Genomic DNA, 19,646 nt, shown 5'->3' with positions numbered 1-19,646 from the left:
TTGATTAACCGTTTTGTTCAGGTTGCTCTAAAGCAGTGGTTCTAAACCTTTTTCTCTTGAAAGGAGGCTTCCGAGCCACTTTTGAAAGGAGGATTTTGAGTCTCTTGAAAGAAGACTTCCAATCCCCTTTTGAGGATTTTGAGCATATTGAATGAAGACTCTTAAAATGAAACTGCTGAGCCCCTTGAAAGTAGGCTTCCGCGTCTCTTGAAAGGAAGCTTCCGCGTCTCTTGAAAGGAGGCTTCCAAGCCTTTGGAAAGAAAGCTTCCGAGCCTCATGAAGGCAGGCTTCCGAGTCTCTTGAAAGGAGGCTTCCGAGTCTCTTGGAAGAAGGCTTCCGAGCCTCTTGGAAGGAGGCTTCCGAGCCTTTTGAAAGGAGGATTTTGAGTCTCTTGAAAGAAGACTTCCAAGCCCCTTTTGAGGATTTTGAGCATATTGAATGAAGACTCTTAAAATGAAACTGCTGAGCCCCTTGAAAGTAGGCTTCCGCGTCTTTTGAAAGGAAGCTTCCGCGTCTCTTGAAAGGAGGCTTCCAAGCCTTTGGAAAGAAAGCTTCCGAGCCTCATGAAGGCAGGCTTCCAAGCCTTTTGAAAGGAGGATTTTGAGTCTCTTGAAAGAAGACTTCCAAGCCCCTTTTGAGGATTTTGAGCATATTGAATGAAGACTCTTAAAATGAAACTGCTGTGCCCCTTGAAAGTAGGCTTCCGCGTCTCTTGAAAGGAAGTTTCCGCGTCTCTTGAAAGGAGGCTTCCAAGCCTTTGGAAAGAAAGCTTCCGAGCCTCATGAAGGCAGCCTTCCGAGTCTCTTGAAAGGAGGCTTCCGAGCCTCTTGGAAGAAGGCTTGAGCCTCTTGGAAGGAAGCTTGAGCCTGTTGAAAGGAGGATTTTGAGTCTCTTGAAGAAGACTTACAAGCCCCTTTTGAGGATTTGGAGCATATTGAAAGAAGACTCTTAAAATGAAACTGCTGAGCCCCTTGAAAGGAGGCTTCCGCGTCTTTTGAAAGGAAGCTTCCGGGTCTCTTGAAAGGAAGCTTCCAAGCCGTTGGAAAGGAAGATTCCGAGCCTCTGGAAAGGAAGCTTTCATGCGTCTTGAAAGGAAGCTTTCATGCGTCTTGAAAGGAAGCTTGTATTGGAAGGCTTCGCGCACATAAACCTCTTCCTTTGAAAGCCTTTGTGGCCTTAAAGGACATTTTTTCTCCTTCAGCCCTTTTCTCCATAAAGGGTCTATCGTTCTTAATGCATTTGGAGTTCAATTGTTTTCCACACTAAACTTTAATTTTTTTTAATTTAAAACTAAATTGTCATATTGCAAAACATGGAAATATATAAAACGAGAAATATTGCAAAATAGCTTCCAGGCCGCAAAACCCCCCATAATCCAGGCCGTAAAACCGGTTGTATACTATTTCGCCGAAAAACATTTCGCGGATTTTTTTTGCGGTGCTACATTTCGCGGAATGTACCAAATCTCCGGAACACATTTCGCGGAATGCACCTTTTTCCGAAAGACATTTCGCGGAACATACATTTTCATCGAAAGTCATTCCGCGGAATGCCATTTGACGGAATTCAGTTAGAATAATTATCATTGAAATATTAACTGAATTCTGCTTAATTACATGCAATCCGGTTTAAATTCTTTTGAATTGTGATTTAAAGCAATGAAAGAAGGTAATGCTTTCTTTAAATGACCGCATCCGGTCGATATAAGACAAAGTGAGGAAATAATGCCTTCTTGAAATAGACACGTTTGCTTGGCATAAAGAAAAGAAAGGAGGTAATCCATTCTATGAATTAACGCATCTGCCCGGTATAAAGCAAAGGGGGAAGATTATGCCTCTTTAGATGGATGCGTCTGTAGTTGATAATGTCTTCTTTAAAAGAACGCGTCTGATCTGCATAAGGCGAAGGGAGGAGCAATGCCTTCTTTAAATGGATGCGTCTGCCCGGTATAAGGCGAAAGGAGTTGATAATGCCTTCTTGAAAAGAACGCGTCTGCTCGGAATAAGGCGAAGGGAGGGGTAAAGCCTTCTTTGAATGGATGCGTCTGCCCGGTATAAGGCGAAAGGAGTTGATAATGTCATCTTTAAAAGAACGCGACTGTTCGGCATAAGGCGAAGGGTTGGGTAATGCCTTCTTTAAATGGATGCGTCTGCCCGGTATAATGCCAAAGGAGTTGATAATGCCTTCGCGTCTGCTCGGCATAAGGCAAAGGGAGGGGTAATGCGGACGGTCATGGGTTCGATTCCCAGCTTCTCCAACAAGCCCTAGTCAGTCGCCGTAAGTGCAGCCCAAACAGTGGCGTTGTGCGAACCCCACACTTACCGACAGAAAACATGGTTGTCTAGAAGACTGCTTTGATCTATCTCAAAACCTGTCAAAGTTATTCTTATTTTGAATCAAATTAGAATAGTCCTTAATTTACGTCTTTCAGTACAACTGTTACGGAAACAATTAAAAACTAATAGTGCAAACAAGGCGGAACTAATCAAAACATTGTGCATTCGCTAGCTTAAAACCGAATCTTCCAGATGGTGGCTTGCCGTTTTTCATGGTGTGTTGATGTGAAAATTGACTTTTTTTTTATTCCTCAATAACTTTGACAGGTTTTAAGATAGATCAAAGTAGTCTTCTAGACAAACATGTCATTATGAATAACTTTCGAGAATAAACCATACTGCTAAAATCATTCTCAAAAAAGTTATGCCTAAAATATGATTTTCATCGGTCATTCATACAAAACGTGTTCTAGCTCGTTACCTAACCGTTGTTCGAATATTGTGTCTTCAGAAAAGATGTTTCAATTCACATTATCTATAACATTGCACTGAACAACCACTGGTTTTGCACATCTGCATATTTTCTTATTCCATACCGCCTTTTATGGTGGATATATCATTGATATTTTCTTATCATAACCCAGTCTACACAAAACTCACTTAGTTCGAGTTACAAAACACAATAATAGCTCTGTTCATGGAATTCACTTCTGACGTTCGTGCAACCATTCCAACTTCCAGCGAGTTGTTTTTGTCGGTGTCAATTTTGTAAAACTACACAGATAAAAATATGTTGTGATATTAAATGTATTTTCATGCACATATTTAGAGCATGCAAATAAACGTAACATTCAATCGATTTCACTATTCTTTTAAATCGAAATAAATTTAAACTGTGCTTGCTTGTAAAATCCAGTCAAATTTAATTGAATATCGAATGTTAATTCGTTTGATGCGGTAAGCTGCAAATTTACACGTCGTTGAAGTTTCAAAATTATTTGCTGTGTAGCTTGAAAACTGGGCTAGTGCTTCGGAAAGATGTTTGAAGGTTTGGATTCTTCACATATTCGCCACTTAGTGGCAGATCTTTTGAAGTAGGATTACGTCCTTCCGGAAGATAGGGGGGTCATTCTGCAGATTCAAATCTGAGACCGTCATGAAAAGTGGTCAGGAAGTTTCCCAACCGATCTTAAAGATTTTGGTATTAATCGATCGACGAACTCTTTAAGGTTTTGCATAACTATCGACAAAATTTATTCGAGGTGCTAAACTATTGAAAAATTGCATTTCACCAGGCACTGTGACTGCGTGGTTGGCGACGTGTAGCCATCCCGAGCAAAGTCTGAAAACATAAAGAGAGCATATAGAAAACATATTTTGATATAGATATCAAATTGAAATCATAATTTGTTTTCAAATATGAATCATCATGACTGATTACATATTTTGATCTCATTTTGCTGTTGATTTCTAAATTGTATGATCTGACATCAAACTGTGTACTTATTTTGTTATCGAAACCAATATCAAAATTAGTTTTAGATTTGCTCTCATCGATAGCAGAAATAGTTTTCAATTTGATGTCACAGTAGGATTTTTCTGCTGTAGATTTTGATCTTTTAACCGTTAAAACGACCAAAAGGATATCAACCTAAGTTATCAAAATTAGACGATTTCACATCAACAAAATTAGTTATCGATTTGCTCTCAAGCTTTGCTCGGGCATGGACCGAGCCGAATGGAGAAGGCTCTTATATACCGCACAGGCCACTTCGGCCTTAATCTGAATAAATAATAATAAATAGGCACTGTGAAAAATCGTTAAACCAACCAATCGCGTATGTGCATCGCAAGCACAGACATCAAAATCGTGCAACTTACGGGCTGGACTCTAAGGTCTACGCATCTACGTCTACGCGACGTCGAACAAAAACTGCACACGAAGGAATAACAATCAATAATAAGGAGCTGTCAAATCGTATGGACGCTTCGCATCTACTCTGGCCGCACCCTAATTCTCAGTTCAATTAAGTTTTCTCGGAGAGCGGACACAACGATGACGCCCGTAGCAGCAGTCTCAGCAGAAAGCGGATCATTGAGAGGCCATCGCCAAAAGCAGCAATCTTCAGACTATCGTTTAGTTACTGTTAGTGGCGCATTGTGAAAAGAAAATCGATTCTTCTCAGGACCAAATTTTTATGAGAAGAAAGGGTTGATTGCAAAAATGGCGTCGATTACGGTCCCCGGATACCAGTGGCGTCATTGAAAATGTTTTCTTAATAGTGGCTACTTAGCAGAAAATTATCGAATGACTGTCCAACAGCAGCAGCAGTCAAGTGAAATTTTTACGCAAGGTTCGGACTGTTGTTCGTTTGCTATGAGGCGCATTGTGGATAAAAATCGATTCTTGTCAAATCTACTATTTTATACAAGAGAAGGTAGAGCCAAAATATTTTCTTCAAAGTACAAATCATAACCGCTTAGCGACTATAGAAAGTTGGAATAGGTAGCAGTGAAAGCGCGGGAAGAAAACACTTCAAATTTATTTGCAATGGTGACGTCTCATATCATTGAGTTGCGTTAGTAGCAGTCAAATGAAATTTTCGCAAGATTCATATTTCGGTATTCTTGCTGTTTATTATTGGAAAGGCGCGTCATTAGAAACAGAATTATCATTTTGCACGAGAAGGTTGAGCCGAGACAAATATTTTATCAAAATGCAAATCAAAATCACTTGGTGACGGGCGAAATTCTTTGTCGGTAGCAGCCCATGCGCTCCTTGCAGGGAGACGTCTATCGTGTTCCAGCGGCAAATTATAAATTGACTGACTGTGGCAGCAGTAGCAGAGAAGTGGAAATTCATTTCAATTTTATTTCCTGCGTGCGCGGTACGAAAACTCCTTTCCTCTTTGAATTGGACTGGGGCCTTAAGTGGAGCTACGTCCTCGTTCATTCACTAGGAGCTGACTTACTTGATGACGATTTTGGAACCCTCCAAGACGGCTCGCTCGATACGCACGAAGATGTCGTTTACGAGGCTGTTTATGATGCTCGACGCCTTCGATGAGACGCCCTTGATGATGTTTCTCTGAGCCTTGCTGCCGCCGCTCGTAGCAATCATCGTCGCTGCCGCCGCCCGTAGCAACCATCATCGCTTTTGCCTTTACACCGCCGGTGATGTCTTATTTGGCGCTGCGATGCAATTGTCCTGCCGATTCTGTCGAGAAAACCAGGCTTCGGCTGGTACGTTTGCATGGAGACCGAGGCCCCGCCCCTTTGGAAGCCGTATCATTGGGATCGGCTTGGTTCCTCCGCTATGCGTTCGTTTGATGCCAGTGCTTTCGAACATAACCAGGGCCAATGCATTTTCTTCGTCTTCTTTTACTTCTTCAAACTGCAAACTATAATCGCTTGGTGACGGGCGAAATTCTTTGTCGGTAGCAGCTCCTTGCAGGGAGACGCTGCAAAACACTGCATTAGAATGGATGACGTCTATCGTGTTCCAGCGGCAAATCATAAATTGAATAACTGTGGCAGCAGTAGCAGTGAAGTGGAAATTCATTTCAAAATTTTGATTTCCTGCGTGCGCGGTACGAAAACTCCTTTCCTCTTTGAATTGGACTGGGGCCCTGAAAAGGGCCGTTTTAAGTGGAGCTACGTCCTCGTTCATTCACTAGGAGCTGACTTACTTGATAACGATTTTGGAACCCTCCGAGACGGCGGGCTTGGCCAGCTCGATACGCACGAAGATGTCGTTTACGAGGCTGTTTATGATGCTCGACGCCTTCGATGAGACGCCCTTGATGATGTTTCTCTGAGCCTTGCTGCCGCCGCCCGTAGCAACCATCATCGCTTTTCCCTTTACACCGCCGGTGATGTCTTATTTGGCGCTGCGATGCAATTGTCCTGCCGATTCGGTCGAGAAAACCAGGCTTCGGCTGGTACGTTTGCATGGAGACCGAGGCCCCGCCCCTTTGGAAGCCGTATCATTGGGATCGGCTTGCTTGCTCTGCCTCTCGTTCGTTTGATGCGAGTGCTGTCGTACACAATTAGGGCCAATATTTTCTTCTTCTTCTTCTTTTATTTATTCAAAGTACAAATTATAATCGCTTGATGTCGGCAGCAGCGCAAGCGCTCTTTGGAGGCAGATGCTGCGAAAATTGATTCGCATGGATGGTGTCTATCGCGTTTTAGCGGAAACTTATCGAGTGGCTGACGTTGGGGTCAGTAGCAATGAAATGAATTTTTTTGTTTGTCGCTGCTTTTGATTTGAAAGATCACCAATCATAAGTTTTGTTACTGCTTGTGATTGAATAGGCCTATTATGGAAAACAAATTGGTTCTTATCATAACCATCATATTGGGAGAAGTTTGAGCTGAGACTAATTTTCTTCAAAGTGCAACTCATAATTACTTGGGAGCAGCAGAACAACCCCTTATTCAAATAAGTATGAAAATTGCTTGTTGAGTAACAGTTGAGTAAATTTTCAATCGAATATCATCTTTAATCCCAGCACCTACTAAACAGGGGTAATCTTGGAATAAACATTTTCTCACCAGGTTCAGACTGGCATTCAATATGCATGCATTCTCTAGCACAGACATCACTTTCAATGGCTAACGTAATCCTACGTCCAATTGGCGGTCGTGTCTCGGATACAACCTTCTACTTTTTTTTCCCGCCAATTCTTATATGGTTAGCGTTTGGAAATCCCGTTTTGGCTGCATTATTCCTGGCAGCTCAAAGTCAATCAACGAAGGATCATGTACAATGTCTTTACCCTTCGCAATTGTTCCGATAGAGTACATTTTTTTTTGTAAACTTTACTACACCCAAAAAAATAAATCTTACAATTATTGTATTAAATCCTGGCATTCATTTCTACAAAAAAAAATCGATTTCGATTTTTTCCCTGCAGGAAATTTTCGTGTTTCAAAATATTTAAACTTTGACCGCTTTGGTCAAACACTTAACGAAGTCCGATTGAGCTGAAATTTTGCACTTATTTCGAGGGGATGAAACATTTGAGCACTACCCGTTTTTGAAATTCGAAAAGTCGATTTTCATTGGCACCCTACTGTTCGGTTATCATTCTGATGTTTGCGCCACAAAATGGTAGCCTAACTAAAATCCTGAGCACCAACAGTTTTCCTTTGCTGCTTGGACTTAAGGTGATTATACAATCAACCCATGTGGTGAATTTCAAATTCACCACAGGATTTTCCACTCCTATTATCAAAAGTTCAAATCCAGCGTAATAATTTTCGTACAATGCTGAAGTTAAAGTCGATTGTTTAGCATGAGTAAGCAAATGATCTACGGATGTTTCATACCCATGGGCGTTGTGTTTCTCTCAATTAGTGCTCTTGAAAAATCACTAGAAAAACCACGTGGTTTCCAAGATGGACGCTTTGTGGCTTTGTTGTATAACCACCTTAATGCAGCAAGAACTCCTTTCTTCCCTGTCATCTGCTGAGCTGTTTTAAATTTTATTAGGATTCTGCAAATAATCCCGTCAGGATGCTGTAAATTATCCCGTCAGGATTATGTCGAGAATGCCATCAGGATTCTGCCAAGAATTCCGTCCGGATTATTTCTAGAATCGCATCAGGATTATGTCAAGAGCCCGTCAGGAATCTGTTAAGAATTCCATCAGGATTTTTTTTTCTAGAATCGCGTCAGAATTATGTTAAGAATCTCGTCAGGTTTCTGTCAGAAATCCCGTTAGAATTTTGTCGAGAATCCCATCAAGATTTTGTCAATAATCTTGTCAGGTTTCTGTCAAGAATTCCCTTAGAATTATGTCAAGAATCCTGTTAGGATTCTGACAAGAACCCCGTCAGAACTCGGCAAAAAATCCCATCAGAATTCTGCACGGAAGACTTCCCTAATCAATGCAAAGAATTCCATCATGATTCTGTAAAGCATCCCGTCAGGATTCCCGTCTCGATCCTGCAAAAAACCGTCAAAATTCTGCAAAAAATCTCGTCAGGGTTCTGCAAAGAATCCCACCTAGAATCTTCAGACAATATCATCAGAATTATGCTAATAATCCCGTCAGAATTATGCCAATAATCCCATCAGGATTCTGCCAAGAATTCCTTCAGGATCCTGCAAAGAATCTCACCAGGAATCAGGATCCTGCAATAAATCCCGTCAGGATTTTGCAAATAACCCTGTCCAAATCTTGCAAAGATTTCCGTCAGGATTGCGCTAACAATCCCGTCAGAATTTCACATAGTATTTCGTCAGGATTCTACAAAGAATCCCATCAGAACTCTGCAGAGATTCCCATCAGAACTCTGTAAAGAATCCCATCAGGATTTTACAGAGAATATCGTCATGATTCTGCCGAGAAACCCGACAGGATCCTGCAAAGAATCCCATCAGAATTCTGCCAAAAATCGCTTCTGTTTTTTCCAAAGAATCGCGTTAGGATTTCTCTCTAAGCTATGCTCAAACGCTTATCTCTTTCTGAATCGTTATTTCCTTTTTTTTATAGACAATACAATATAATTGCTCAGAAAGCCCGATAAACAATCACTTCATAAACGTTTTCCATCTGCTGCTCGAGCAATAAACCAAACCTTTCCCCAACTCAACCACGTTTGGTTAAACTAAGATCTACACACTTGCCTCAGTGATTTATCCCAGCAGCATCATCTTTTCTGAGCACGTTGTTGTTTGTTTCTTGCCGGATCGTTTGCCCCGGGAAGAAAAACCCATCCAAGACAACGCAAACTGCAATCAAGTAGAGCGCGCGTCAAGTCAACCGCGCGAAACGAACAACAACGAAAGCATGGGAAGCGTGGCTTCCCCGAAACTTGGCCGTAGAGCACAGTGCAGTAGTGCCACCCCGAAGGTTCAGCTCTTAACTTCCGGCAAACTATAGAGAACCCGCCCCACCCCCACTCGATAGTTATAAGGAGAAAAGCGAGAAAATTGCAACAACTCGTTATTTGCTCTTCGTTATCGAGCTCCCACTTGGTTCTTGAGGAACCCGAATGGAAATTTGCATTTGATTGATGTTTACTTTTCCAAGCTACATATTTTATCGAAAACTGGCTCTGATTCGATCTTATAAAAATTCCTTAAGAGCTATTTGAAATTTCATTAGTGATATTAGTTTGAACTTCTTCTGTTATGTATCGTCAGTTGAAAAGATTACTAAAAATGACTATGAAGTAGTTATTTTTCTAGACTAAAATTTCTTTTATGCTTTAACAAATGCAATGTCTGTTTTTGTTACCATTGACTTATCTTTAGCCTGGATTCTTTAGATTCAAATCGATCTGACAATTCAATAAAATGCATTTTTAGTTTAAAGAAACCACAACAAAGACTTGTCATAAGACGAGTTTGTACAATCCCATTGAAATTCCACCACTTAATTATTAAGTGGTGGAATTTCAATGGGATTGTACAAACTTGTCTTATGACAAGTGAAGACATTCCACTAAAAAGCTCAAAATAATTTTCTTCACAACAAAGAGTTCTTTTGAAATGTTCAAATAATTATTTGTCCCAATACTTTCTGCGAACATAATTTGGAGACTTCCTCATTTTTTCCAGTTTCATTAAATTTTCTAAGCGAGTTCACTTAAAAACTTTCCTTTTTCCATGAATACTTATTTGGTTATTACGACTTAAAGTCCATTGAAGTTGCAAGTAGATTGCTATATTTTGGTCGAGTTTGATGAATTTAAGATTCAATACTTGTCCTGACCACGTCCTTTCAAGTGTAGCTGTGCTATATTTGGAAGCACGTCGTTGGATCAACGCTTGGATAATGCTAAGCTTCAATCACGTGCTTTGAGTGCTCCTCGGATGCCCTTCCTAATGGAAGGGACATCTTCTTAGTTTCAACAGAATCATCCTTCAAATCAAAAGTTAATCTTCCGAGGCACGAATTCTCCACTCGGGGTTCGACTTCCAGAACGATTGGCGGCATGTATCTTCCACCGAATCACCCCATCGCAGACAGTTTGTCCTCGGGCGTCCCCTCGTTTCTGGACCAAAGTCAAAATGCTGGGGATAAACTTGTTTGTAAAGTGATTTAAATTCGGTTTTGGGCGGCGACGACGACGACGACGACAACGACGTTGTTTGCTGTCGCTTATGCAAGGAATGTTCTTCGGAAGCACAAGCACAGAGAGCGCGGAATCCGGAATCCGGACGAGCGAGGAGCGAGGGGTAAATCCTTTATCCTTGCCATTTTCACGACTAGGTGACTAGCAAGCAGCCGGCAACACAGCAGCAACAGAAGCATCTTTCTTTGCTTTCGTCGCCAACTGCCCGATGCCGCCAGGACGCGCGACGGTTGGATGGTTGATTGTTCGCGCAGTAAAGTGGCGTGAAATTGATTGGATTGATTTCTGGTTGACGATGATGGGCGAGGATGTCGGCGACGACTGCACAAAGCAACGTGACGCTGTTCGGTTTCGAGTATGCCGGGATTTGGTGGATTACTTCGCACGTTGTTGCCGAGGAGCTCAAAAAGTGATGGAAATTTCCGCCTAATTTCTTTTCCCGTTCGTGCTCGGAAAAGCCAAATAGCGCAGCACAGGGTACGGGAGTACGAGCCGTGGGTGGTTGAGGCAGAAACGCGATGTGGGCGCTCACACAGATAAAAGACTTCTGGGTCTTGTTGAGATAACACCGCGCTCACGACGCTCGGTGGCAGTCCAAGAACCGCTCAGCTTCAGACAGACGCTCCGAGGAAAAGTAATTTAAATGACATCAAAGGCGGGATAATATCTTGATCGTGCTTTTCTGTGTTATTCTTTGAGCGTCCGTGCGTCCACCCGCCCCTCGGATTTTGTTTATTATTATCGTTTCACGTGAACGTTTTTCTTCGTCATTTCCCGTCCAGGTCCAGCTCGGTTTCTGTGTCATCGTGGACGGACGGACAGCTGGTCGATCCTGACGGGGAACACGCTAGCACAGCTTTGGAATGATAATTTTCATTATCCAAATTAAATTGCAATAACACAATGAACGATGTTATTACAACGCCCGGATGCCCGCAGAGCATGAGTCAGGGAATAAGTTTTACCGAGCTTGCTAGGCTTGCTGGTCGCTGCGGGGGGTCTTTTGGTGAATTTTTGAAATTGTTTTCCCAAGATAATCATTCGTTTTGTGGAACGAATTATGCCTTTGAACTGTAAACGGACGAAACAAAAATACCCGAAAGTGACATCCAGCGAACTATTCAAAGTAAAATTTCGAGTAAATAGGAATGAATCAATTGGCTTTCGTCGACTGTCGAAGCCGATGGAGTGGAAGTGCGATTGAAATTACTTCATAATTCAAATTAAATTAGTTTCGTGTTTATCGGTACTCAACAACTACCCCTAAAAAGCCCCATTTTCAAGTCCAATTTGGAAGAGCACATTATCCGCCAAAAGCCCATTCCAAGAAAGTGCCATCAAATATAAAACTTCCGAAATGGGAGGGAAAATCTGCTTATAGTCACGCTCTCGCAATTGCTCAAATTGTCCAAATCGTGCCCGCTTTGCGTTCTCGCCGCGCCGGCAGCGCAGTTTAGTTGTGGCATCCATTTGTCGAAATTTGTCAGCTGGCAAAATTCTTTGCTTCATCACCATCTGTTCATATAGAAGAAGCTTTGGCCTAGTCGTCATCATCCGCCGTGCCGGTATGGTCGCCCCTCCCTACTAGAAGTAAAAAAGCGAAACTCATTCGCTTCATCTCATTATCGTTTATTTTTATTATATTTTCGCAACCCTTTTTGCGTCCGCCATCGCTCCTGGAATGAAGAAACCCCCTGGTTTATTTTCTCTCACTTAAAAATTCATTAAATTTATATCAGTAGATTTTTCCTTTTCTACCCACTCCTTTGAACTAGCGATACGAAATCTATTAAGCTCCGCGTTCCGTCCATCCATCCCTCCGCTCTGGTCTGGGAGCGCCTTTGTTATGACTGCCGTCGCTAATTCGTCCCTCTTTTCCCGAGGCGAGCCAGAACGTTTGCTAAAATTCTTCGCCGTTCTTATGGGTCCGGGTTCGGTCGGTCAACCCGTCCTCCGGGCGGATCGCGTAATCCAATTTAATCGCGTGGCGTTAGCTCGACCTGACCGCCATCATGCACTTCATCATTCTCATTTTTTAACCACCGCCACCACCACCCCCGGGGATTTTCCAGCAGGTTCCGTCTTCTGGGAATCTTTCCACTGGTGGTGCCATGCATGTGCTGGAGTGGTAACAACAGAAAAAAAAACTTCCCAGGTGAAAACCCATCATAGGTATTAGACCGACAAGGCACAGAGGGGACTTAATTAAAACGTGGTCGTTTGTCTGCGTCACGACGGCAGCTATGAAAAGAATGAACCAGCGTCGGGTAATGGTCAGATGTTTTACTGATTTTTCATATTGAAAATAAAAAAAAGATTCAAATGTAATTATAAAAGTCATCTGAAATTACAAAACTTCTTTCCAATCACAAAATAGAAGTTTTCAGATTTTCTTAAAGACGTAACTTCAGTTTCGTCATCAAAAACCTTTTTCCAAGCTTCTCATCCTGATCCTGGGAGCTGTTCAAGAAATTTTCGGGAGCCGTCTGAGGCTTCTTCCGGGCGCCGTCTGGGCCTTCCCCCGGGAGTCGTCTAAGGCTTACTCCAGCAGCCGTCTGCGGCTTACTCCAGTAGCCGTCTGAAGCTTCCTCCGGGAGTTGTCTGAGGCTTCCTGCAGGAACTATCCAAGGCTTCCTCTGGGAGCCGACGTAGGCTTTACGCGGGGGGCGGTCTTAAGCTTCCTCCGGGAGTCTTCTCTGACTTCATCCGGGAGCCATCTGAGGTTTCCTCCGGGAGTCGTTTGCGGCTTCCGCCGGAAGCCGGCCAAGGCTTCCCCAGGGAGCCGTCCAAGGCTTCCTCCGGGACCCCTCAAAAGCTTCCTCCCGGCGACGTCCCAGGCTCACTCCGGGAGCCGTCCCAGGATTCCTCAAAGAGCCGTCCAAGGCTTCCTCCGGGAGCCGTCCAAGGCTTTGCTCTGGAGCCGTCCAAGGCTTCCCCCGGAAGCCGTCCAAAGCTTCCTCCGTGAGCCGTTCAAGGCTTCCTTCGGGAGCCGTTCAAGGCTTCCTCCGGGAGCCTTCCAAGGCTTCCTCCGGGAGCCATCCAAGGCTTCCTCCGGGAGCCGTTCAAGGCTTCCTCCGGGAGCCGTTCAAGGCTTCCTCCGGGAGCCGTTCAAGGCTTTCTCCGGGAGCCTTTCAAGGCTTCCACAGAGAGCCGTCCAAGGCTTCCTCCGGGAGCCGTCCAAGGCTTCCTCCAGGAGCCGTCCAAGGCTTCCTCCGGGAGCCGTCCAAGGCTTCCTCCGGGAGCCGTCAAGGCTTCCTCCGGGAGCCGTCCAAGGCTTCCTCCGGGAGCCGTCCAAGGCTTCCTCCGGGAGCCGTCCAAGGCTTCCTCCGGGAGCCGTCCAAGGCTTCCTCCGGGAGCCGTCCAAGGCTTCCTCCGGGAGCCGTCCAAGGCTTCCTCCGGGAGCCGTCCAAGGCTTCCTCCGGGAGCCGTCCAAGGCTTCCTCCGGGAGCCGTTCAAAGCTTCCTCCGGGAGCCGTCCAATGCTTTCTCCGGGAGCCGTCCAAGGCTTCCTCCGGTAGCCGTCCAAGGCTTCACCGGGGGCCGGCCGAGGCTGCTCCGGGAGCCGTCCAAGGCTTCCTCCGGGAGCCGTCCAAAGCTTCCTCCGGGAGCCGTCCAAAGCTTCCTCCGAGAGCCGCCCAAGGCTTCCTCCGGGAGCCGTCCAATGCTTTCTCCGGGAGCCGTCCAAGGCCCTCTGAAGTTGTTGTCCATGGGTTCGTACAGGAGCCGTCTATGGCTTCCTGCTGATCCTGCCCAAGACATCCTCCGAGAGCCGCCCAAGGCTTTCTCAGGGAGCCATCTTAGGCTTACTATGGGAGCCGTCTAAAGCTTCCTCCGGGAGTCTTCTGAGGCTTCCTCCGGGAGTTGCCTGAGGCTTCCTGCGGGAGCCGTCCAAGGCTTCCTCCGGAAGTCGTCCAAGGCTTCCTCCGGGAGCCGTCCAAGGCTTCCTCCGGGAGCCGTTCAAGGCTTCCTCCGGGAGCCGTTCAAGGCTTCCTCCGGGAGCCGTTCAAGGCTTCCTCCGGGAGCCGTTCAAGGCTTCCTCCGGGAGCCGTTCAAGGCTTCCTCCGGGAGCCGTTCAAGGCTTCCTCAGGGGCCGTTCAAGGCTTCCTCCGGGAGCCGTCCAAGGCTTTCTCCAGGGAGCCGTCCAAGGCTTCACAGGGGAGCCGTCCAAGGCTTCCTCCGGGAGCCGTTCAAGGCTTCCCCCGGGAGCCGTCCAAGGCTTCTCCAGGAGCCGTTCAAGGCTTCCTCCGGAGCCGTTCAAGACTTCCTCCGGGAGACGTTCAAGGCTTCCTCCGGGAGCCGTTCAAGGCTTCCTCCGGGAGCCGTTCAAGGCTTCCTCCGGGAGCCGTTCAAGGCTTCCTCCGGGAGCCGTTCAAGGCTTCCTTCGGGAGCCGTTCAAGGCTTCCTTCGGGAGCCGTTCAAGGCTTCCTTCGGGAGCCGTTCAAGGCTTCCTCCGGGAGCCGTTCAAGGCTTCATCCGGGAGCCGTCCAAGGCTTCATCCGGGAGCCGTCCAAGGCTTCCTCCTGGAGCCGTCTAAGGCTTCTTCCGGGGCCGTCTAAAGGCTTCCTCCGGGCCGTCCAAGGCTTCCTCCGGGAGCCGTCCAAGGCTTCCTCCGGAGCCGTCCAAGGCTTCCTCAGGGCCGTCCAAGGCTTCCTCCGGGGCCGTCCAAGGCTTCCTCAGGGAGCCGTTCAAGGTTCCTCCGGGGCCGTCCAGGCTTCCTCCGGGAGCCGTCAAGGCTTCCTCCGGGAGCCGTCTAAGGCTTCCTCCGGGAGCCGTCTAAGGCTTCCTCCGGGAGCCGTCCAAGACTTCCTCCGGGAGCGGTCTAAGGCTTGCTGCAGATCCCGTCCACGACTAACTCCGGGAATCGTTCAAGGTTTCCTTCGGGAGCCGTCTTAGACTTACTCCGGGAGCCATCTGAAACTTTCCCCGGAAACAGTCGAATGCTTTCTCTGGGAGTCATTTGAAGCTTCCTTCGAGAGCCGTCTAATGCTTCCTCCTGGAGCCATCTAGGCTTCCTCCGGACGCCGTATAAGGCTTCCACAGAGAGCCGTCCAAGGCTTCCTCCGGGAGCCATCTAAGGCTTACTCCAGGAGCCGTTTGAGGCTTCTCTTGGAGCCGTCTGAATCTTCCTACGGGAACCGTCTAAGGCTTACTCCAGGAGCCGTTTGAGGCTTCCTTTGGGAGTCGTTTAAGGATTTCTCCGGGAGCAGCCTAAGGCTTCCTCCGGAAGTCGTTTAAGGGTTCCTCCGGGAGCCGTCTAGAGTTTCCTACGGGAGCTGTTAAGTCTTCAATGGCAACGGCCTCTGGGAGCCGTCTAAGACCCGAGTAGCACACATGTTGTAAAAGAGTTTCTGTACTTATATATCACCAAATTCGGTCACATTACAGTTGCTGTAACCAAATCGAACTATATTAGCTTTCTCTGGGAGACTTGTCTCTATCAAGCTTCCACTTCCCATGCAAGCTTGTCATGCTTCCCTTTTCCTCACAAACTTTGTCAATTTTCCGTTGGCCTTGTGTAGCTCCCTGGTGAGCCTTGTCAAGCACTGTCTTGATAAGCTAATTGCTTAGCTCCTCGGAAGCCTTTTAAGCTTCCGTTAAGTTTAGTCAAGCTCTCCAGAGATGCCGTGTCATGCCTACCCGGGAAGCCTTGTCACATTTCTCTTTGAAGGATTTTCAAGCTTCCCCATGAAGTTTCATCGTGCTTCCTCTTGAAGCCTTGTCTAGCTTTCTCTTTTTTTTTTAATCTGAACACCTCACTTTCAAGAAAAATGTTCCTTCTGATTGTTTGTTGACAACAGGGATATGAGGTAGACTAATTACATATCCATTATTATCTGCCGTTTTCCGTAAGTACTTTTAGGTATCTCTTAATATCTGTATCTACTCGAACTATTAGATGATCTGTCTTTACAACAAGTAAATTGGCTGGATCACATAAAGTCCATTTCTTACGTTCGCCTTGTCTAATCCACGCGGGATACTTGAATAAACTCATCGTCTTGTCAACCTTGGTCTCAACGTTCTTACATCCAGTCCGGTTTTATTTACTTCATCAGTAGATGGGGATGGGAGAGATTCATGCGTTGGCTGCCCAGTGTCAATACTGAACCCTTACATGAATGGATCACAAAATGTATTCTCATCTTGGTTTGTCTGCTCTTCACCCGCAACAAATTGTCGTTTCCACCATCAGTCCACATCGCCATCGTTGTTCGCCGAAATATACGACTCCAAAGTTTTGAAGACGCTTTAACATCTGCACTACTTTTTTATCCTTCTTTTTATTTTTAAGTTCCTATCCTACTGACCCCATTCATACGACCTGCCACGCGTAGCGCCTATCTGTCTGACCTTCTATTTCTCGGCCTATCCCTAACCTAACAAGAGTGTTCCTCTCTCTCTCTCTAGTTCCAACGCGCGAAACGAAATTTCGATCTACATCAATCCAAACACTTTGAGGACAATAGAACTAATAATGCAAACCAACCCCCTCCTCTGTCAAGAGCCCAAAAAGCCAAAACAAAACCAGATCGAAACCAACCGAAGGAAATTTCTCATCTGCTAACTGATTTTTCTCTATTTTTCTTCTCTTCTGTAGATGGTCACGCCTGATGCTCTATTTACCCTCTTTGGTATGTCCGCACACACATATTTTTGTTATTTACCGTTTTTTTATTACTGTTTATCAGTTATTTCTCGCTCATTCGGTTTTGTTCATATCCTGTATTTTATTTCCGTTTCGGTTTCCACACCTGTGTATGTTTGTAACACCTTTTTGTTTTTGCCTCTATTGAACATAAACTTCCGGTTTTTTTTTTCACTACACGTACACCCAAACAAACACACGAAAATTTCGACTTCACCACCTCTTTTTAACACCGCCGCCACCCATCCCGGATTAAAAAAAAGCAAAACCAAACTGTACGCCATTTTATTTTTGTTTCATTTTGGTTCCATTTTTTCCGTTCCTTTTGTTCAATTCTCATTTCTCCTATATCTTTGTGTGTGAGTGTGCGTGTTTTCATCGCTTATCCATGAAATATTGTTTTCGGTTTTCATTTTCTACGGAATTTTCGTTTCGGTTCGTTTTATGATTTCTTCTGTTAACTCGACAGAGAAACGAAAAAGTAAACAGGTTTCCTTTCAGCTGTTTGTGAAATTTTCCGTTTCCGAAAACTTTTTTCAAAACCATTGAATTTCACTGTTTGGTATTTGTTTTTGTTTCAACTGTAGAATAGAAGGTTCGGCACCCCAATGAACACGTGTCAACGCGGCCATGTTAGTTTGATAAAAAAGGTGAAGAATCGACATTTTAGTCGATGATCGACTTTTGTCGCATCCGACACGCATTCATTGGGAAGGTGAACCGAAGTGAAGCGAGTGTGAAACACTTTTGTTGTGAGTTGTTTTGTGTGGGTGAATGAGTACATTAGTTCTAAGCAACGCACTGAAAATTGAGAAAAGTTTTTACAGCAGCACAGCGCACAGTTTGCCGATCATCCGAAATGCTATCGATCACTTAAAAAGTATCAAAACAATGGCAAACAATCAGCACAAGCGTGACATATGCGGTGAAGAAAATTCACCGAAAGCATTGGGAATCGATGTGTCAAGGGATTCACCGCGTGAAACCGGAGATGGAAACCAGACGAATAAAAGGAAAAGTTGTAGCTGACAAAGTGAAAGTGATATTTTGTTTGTTTTCTCTTATTTTTTTGATGGTCGAAATTTTATGAGGCGCAGCACCGGGTATCAACCGCGACCTGTCAGTCAAGTGTCAAATTTTGATTTCCGCGCGAACGTAGGACAACGACGCCCGTCGGCCGCCGTGTGCGAAAAAGAAAGCGGGAGGGGATGTGAAGTTTTTTTTTATTTTCTTTCTTTTTGAATGTCACATTGTTCCCTCGAGGGAAGCTCATTTGAATGATGACGAATTTGGGCTTTGTTTGTGCTTGTTTTTCACGTCGGAGGAAAAATGAAAAGGGAAAGTTGTTCTTTTCATGACGCGACAGTTTAGCACTGGGGCGGGAGTTTTCCTATTGAGAAAATGGGATTCTGAGGAACTGGATGATGGAACAATTTTGTGATGGAAGGGCCTGGAAAGAAAGTTTCAAATTGATTTTTTACTCGTTCATATGAAGAAGTGAATTTACGCCATCAAAATTGCCACAGATTATGTATATTGTTTACTTTTCAAACGGTAATCAACATGATTTTTGGCTTATGTCATAGTTCATCGTTGTTGAAAATTCAAATCATGGGAGACAGATTTCAAAAGATTCATAAAATCTCCATATGATTGCCAAAAAGCGCTTTTCGTACATCAGCAAAATTTCTAAGAATGATGGTATTATCAAATTTAGAATCTATTACGAATTATATTTTCAATCAATGCTTTTAGCAGGCATTTTTCATCCTTTTGTTGAAATTAATATACAGAGGATTACTTTCTGTTAGAATTGAAAAAATAATTCCTATTCTTCTGACCTTGTGGTAGCAGCGGCTGTCGTTTGGGTGCATTTACGTGCCGTCAGGTGCAGGTTCAATTCCCGCCTTAGTAAAAAGAAAACTTTTTGTAAAGCATATTTTTTTTCACGGGTTCATTAGGTGTTATGTGAATGTTGTGTCCCGTTATCAAAATAATGCTAGGTGTTCAAAGTAATGTCGAAATTAAGATATTTGTTCGCAGTTTTTACTATTTTGTTGTTTCTTGTTCTTATTTTTCTTCAGCAAGTTATGGCTTTCAGAAAATTGTACATATATTGAAATTTAAGCCAGCATTCATGTTTATTGTTGGAGATTAAACTAAATGGTTCCGAATTGAGAAATCTTTTTGATATATATCAAAGGAAGTGTTAGTGAAGAACTGAAAATTATAAAAGTTGACACTAATAAAGGAAAAAATAACATCAAACACCCTTCACCAATTATTCAAACTGATATGAAGAAAATAGCCAAAATTGGAACGTATCTTATGCAATATTCAGAACAATTCAAGACAAAATTTTCAAAACGACTTATCTGCTTTTGTAAACAAAGATTCAAACGACGATTTGACGAATCTGATAGCTCTCCCACGCAAACTAACACCATCAACAGGTAGCGGAAACCTTCACCTACCTATTGGTGGTGTTGGTTTGCGTGGGAGAGCTATCAGATTCGTCAAATCGTCGTTTGAATCTTTGTTTAAAAAAGCAGATAAGTCATTTTGAAAATTTTGTCTCGAATTCTTGATATGTTTCTATGGAGTACAGACAAAGTTTAATCGTGCTTCAGACAA

At 44.3% G+C, this 19,646-nt stretch overlaps 1 protein-coding gene across 7 annotated transcripts in view; it reads left to right on the top strand.

Annotated features, from left to right (window-relative positions):
• LOC134203692 (polypyrimidine tract-binding protein 1) overlaps positions 1 to 19,646 on the top strand; it is a 723,317-nt gene that overhangs the window by 601,805 nt on the left and 101,866 nt on the right. For all 7 annotated transcript variants that reach the window (XM_062678576.1, XM_062678565.1, XM_062678571.1 and 4 more), the window contains one exon: positions 16,965 to 16,998. In XM_062678576.1, the coding sequence (XP_062534560.1) occupies positions 16,965 to 16,998 (34 nt within the window). The remainder of the gene's footprint in view (positions 1 to 16,964; positions 16,999 to 19,646) is intronic.

This window comes from Armigeres subalbatus, chromosome 1 (assembly GCF_024139115.2).
Source record: "Armigeres subalbatus isolate Guangzhou_Male chromosome 1, GZ_Asu_2, whole genome shotgun sequence".
NCBI classification, from domain to species: Eukaryota; Metazoa; Arthropoda; class Insecta; order Diptera; family Culicidae; genus Armigeres; species Armigeres subalbatus.
Note: the sequence above shows the minus strand (reverse complement) of the source record. Positions and strands in the feature narration are given on the sequence as shown.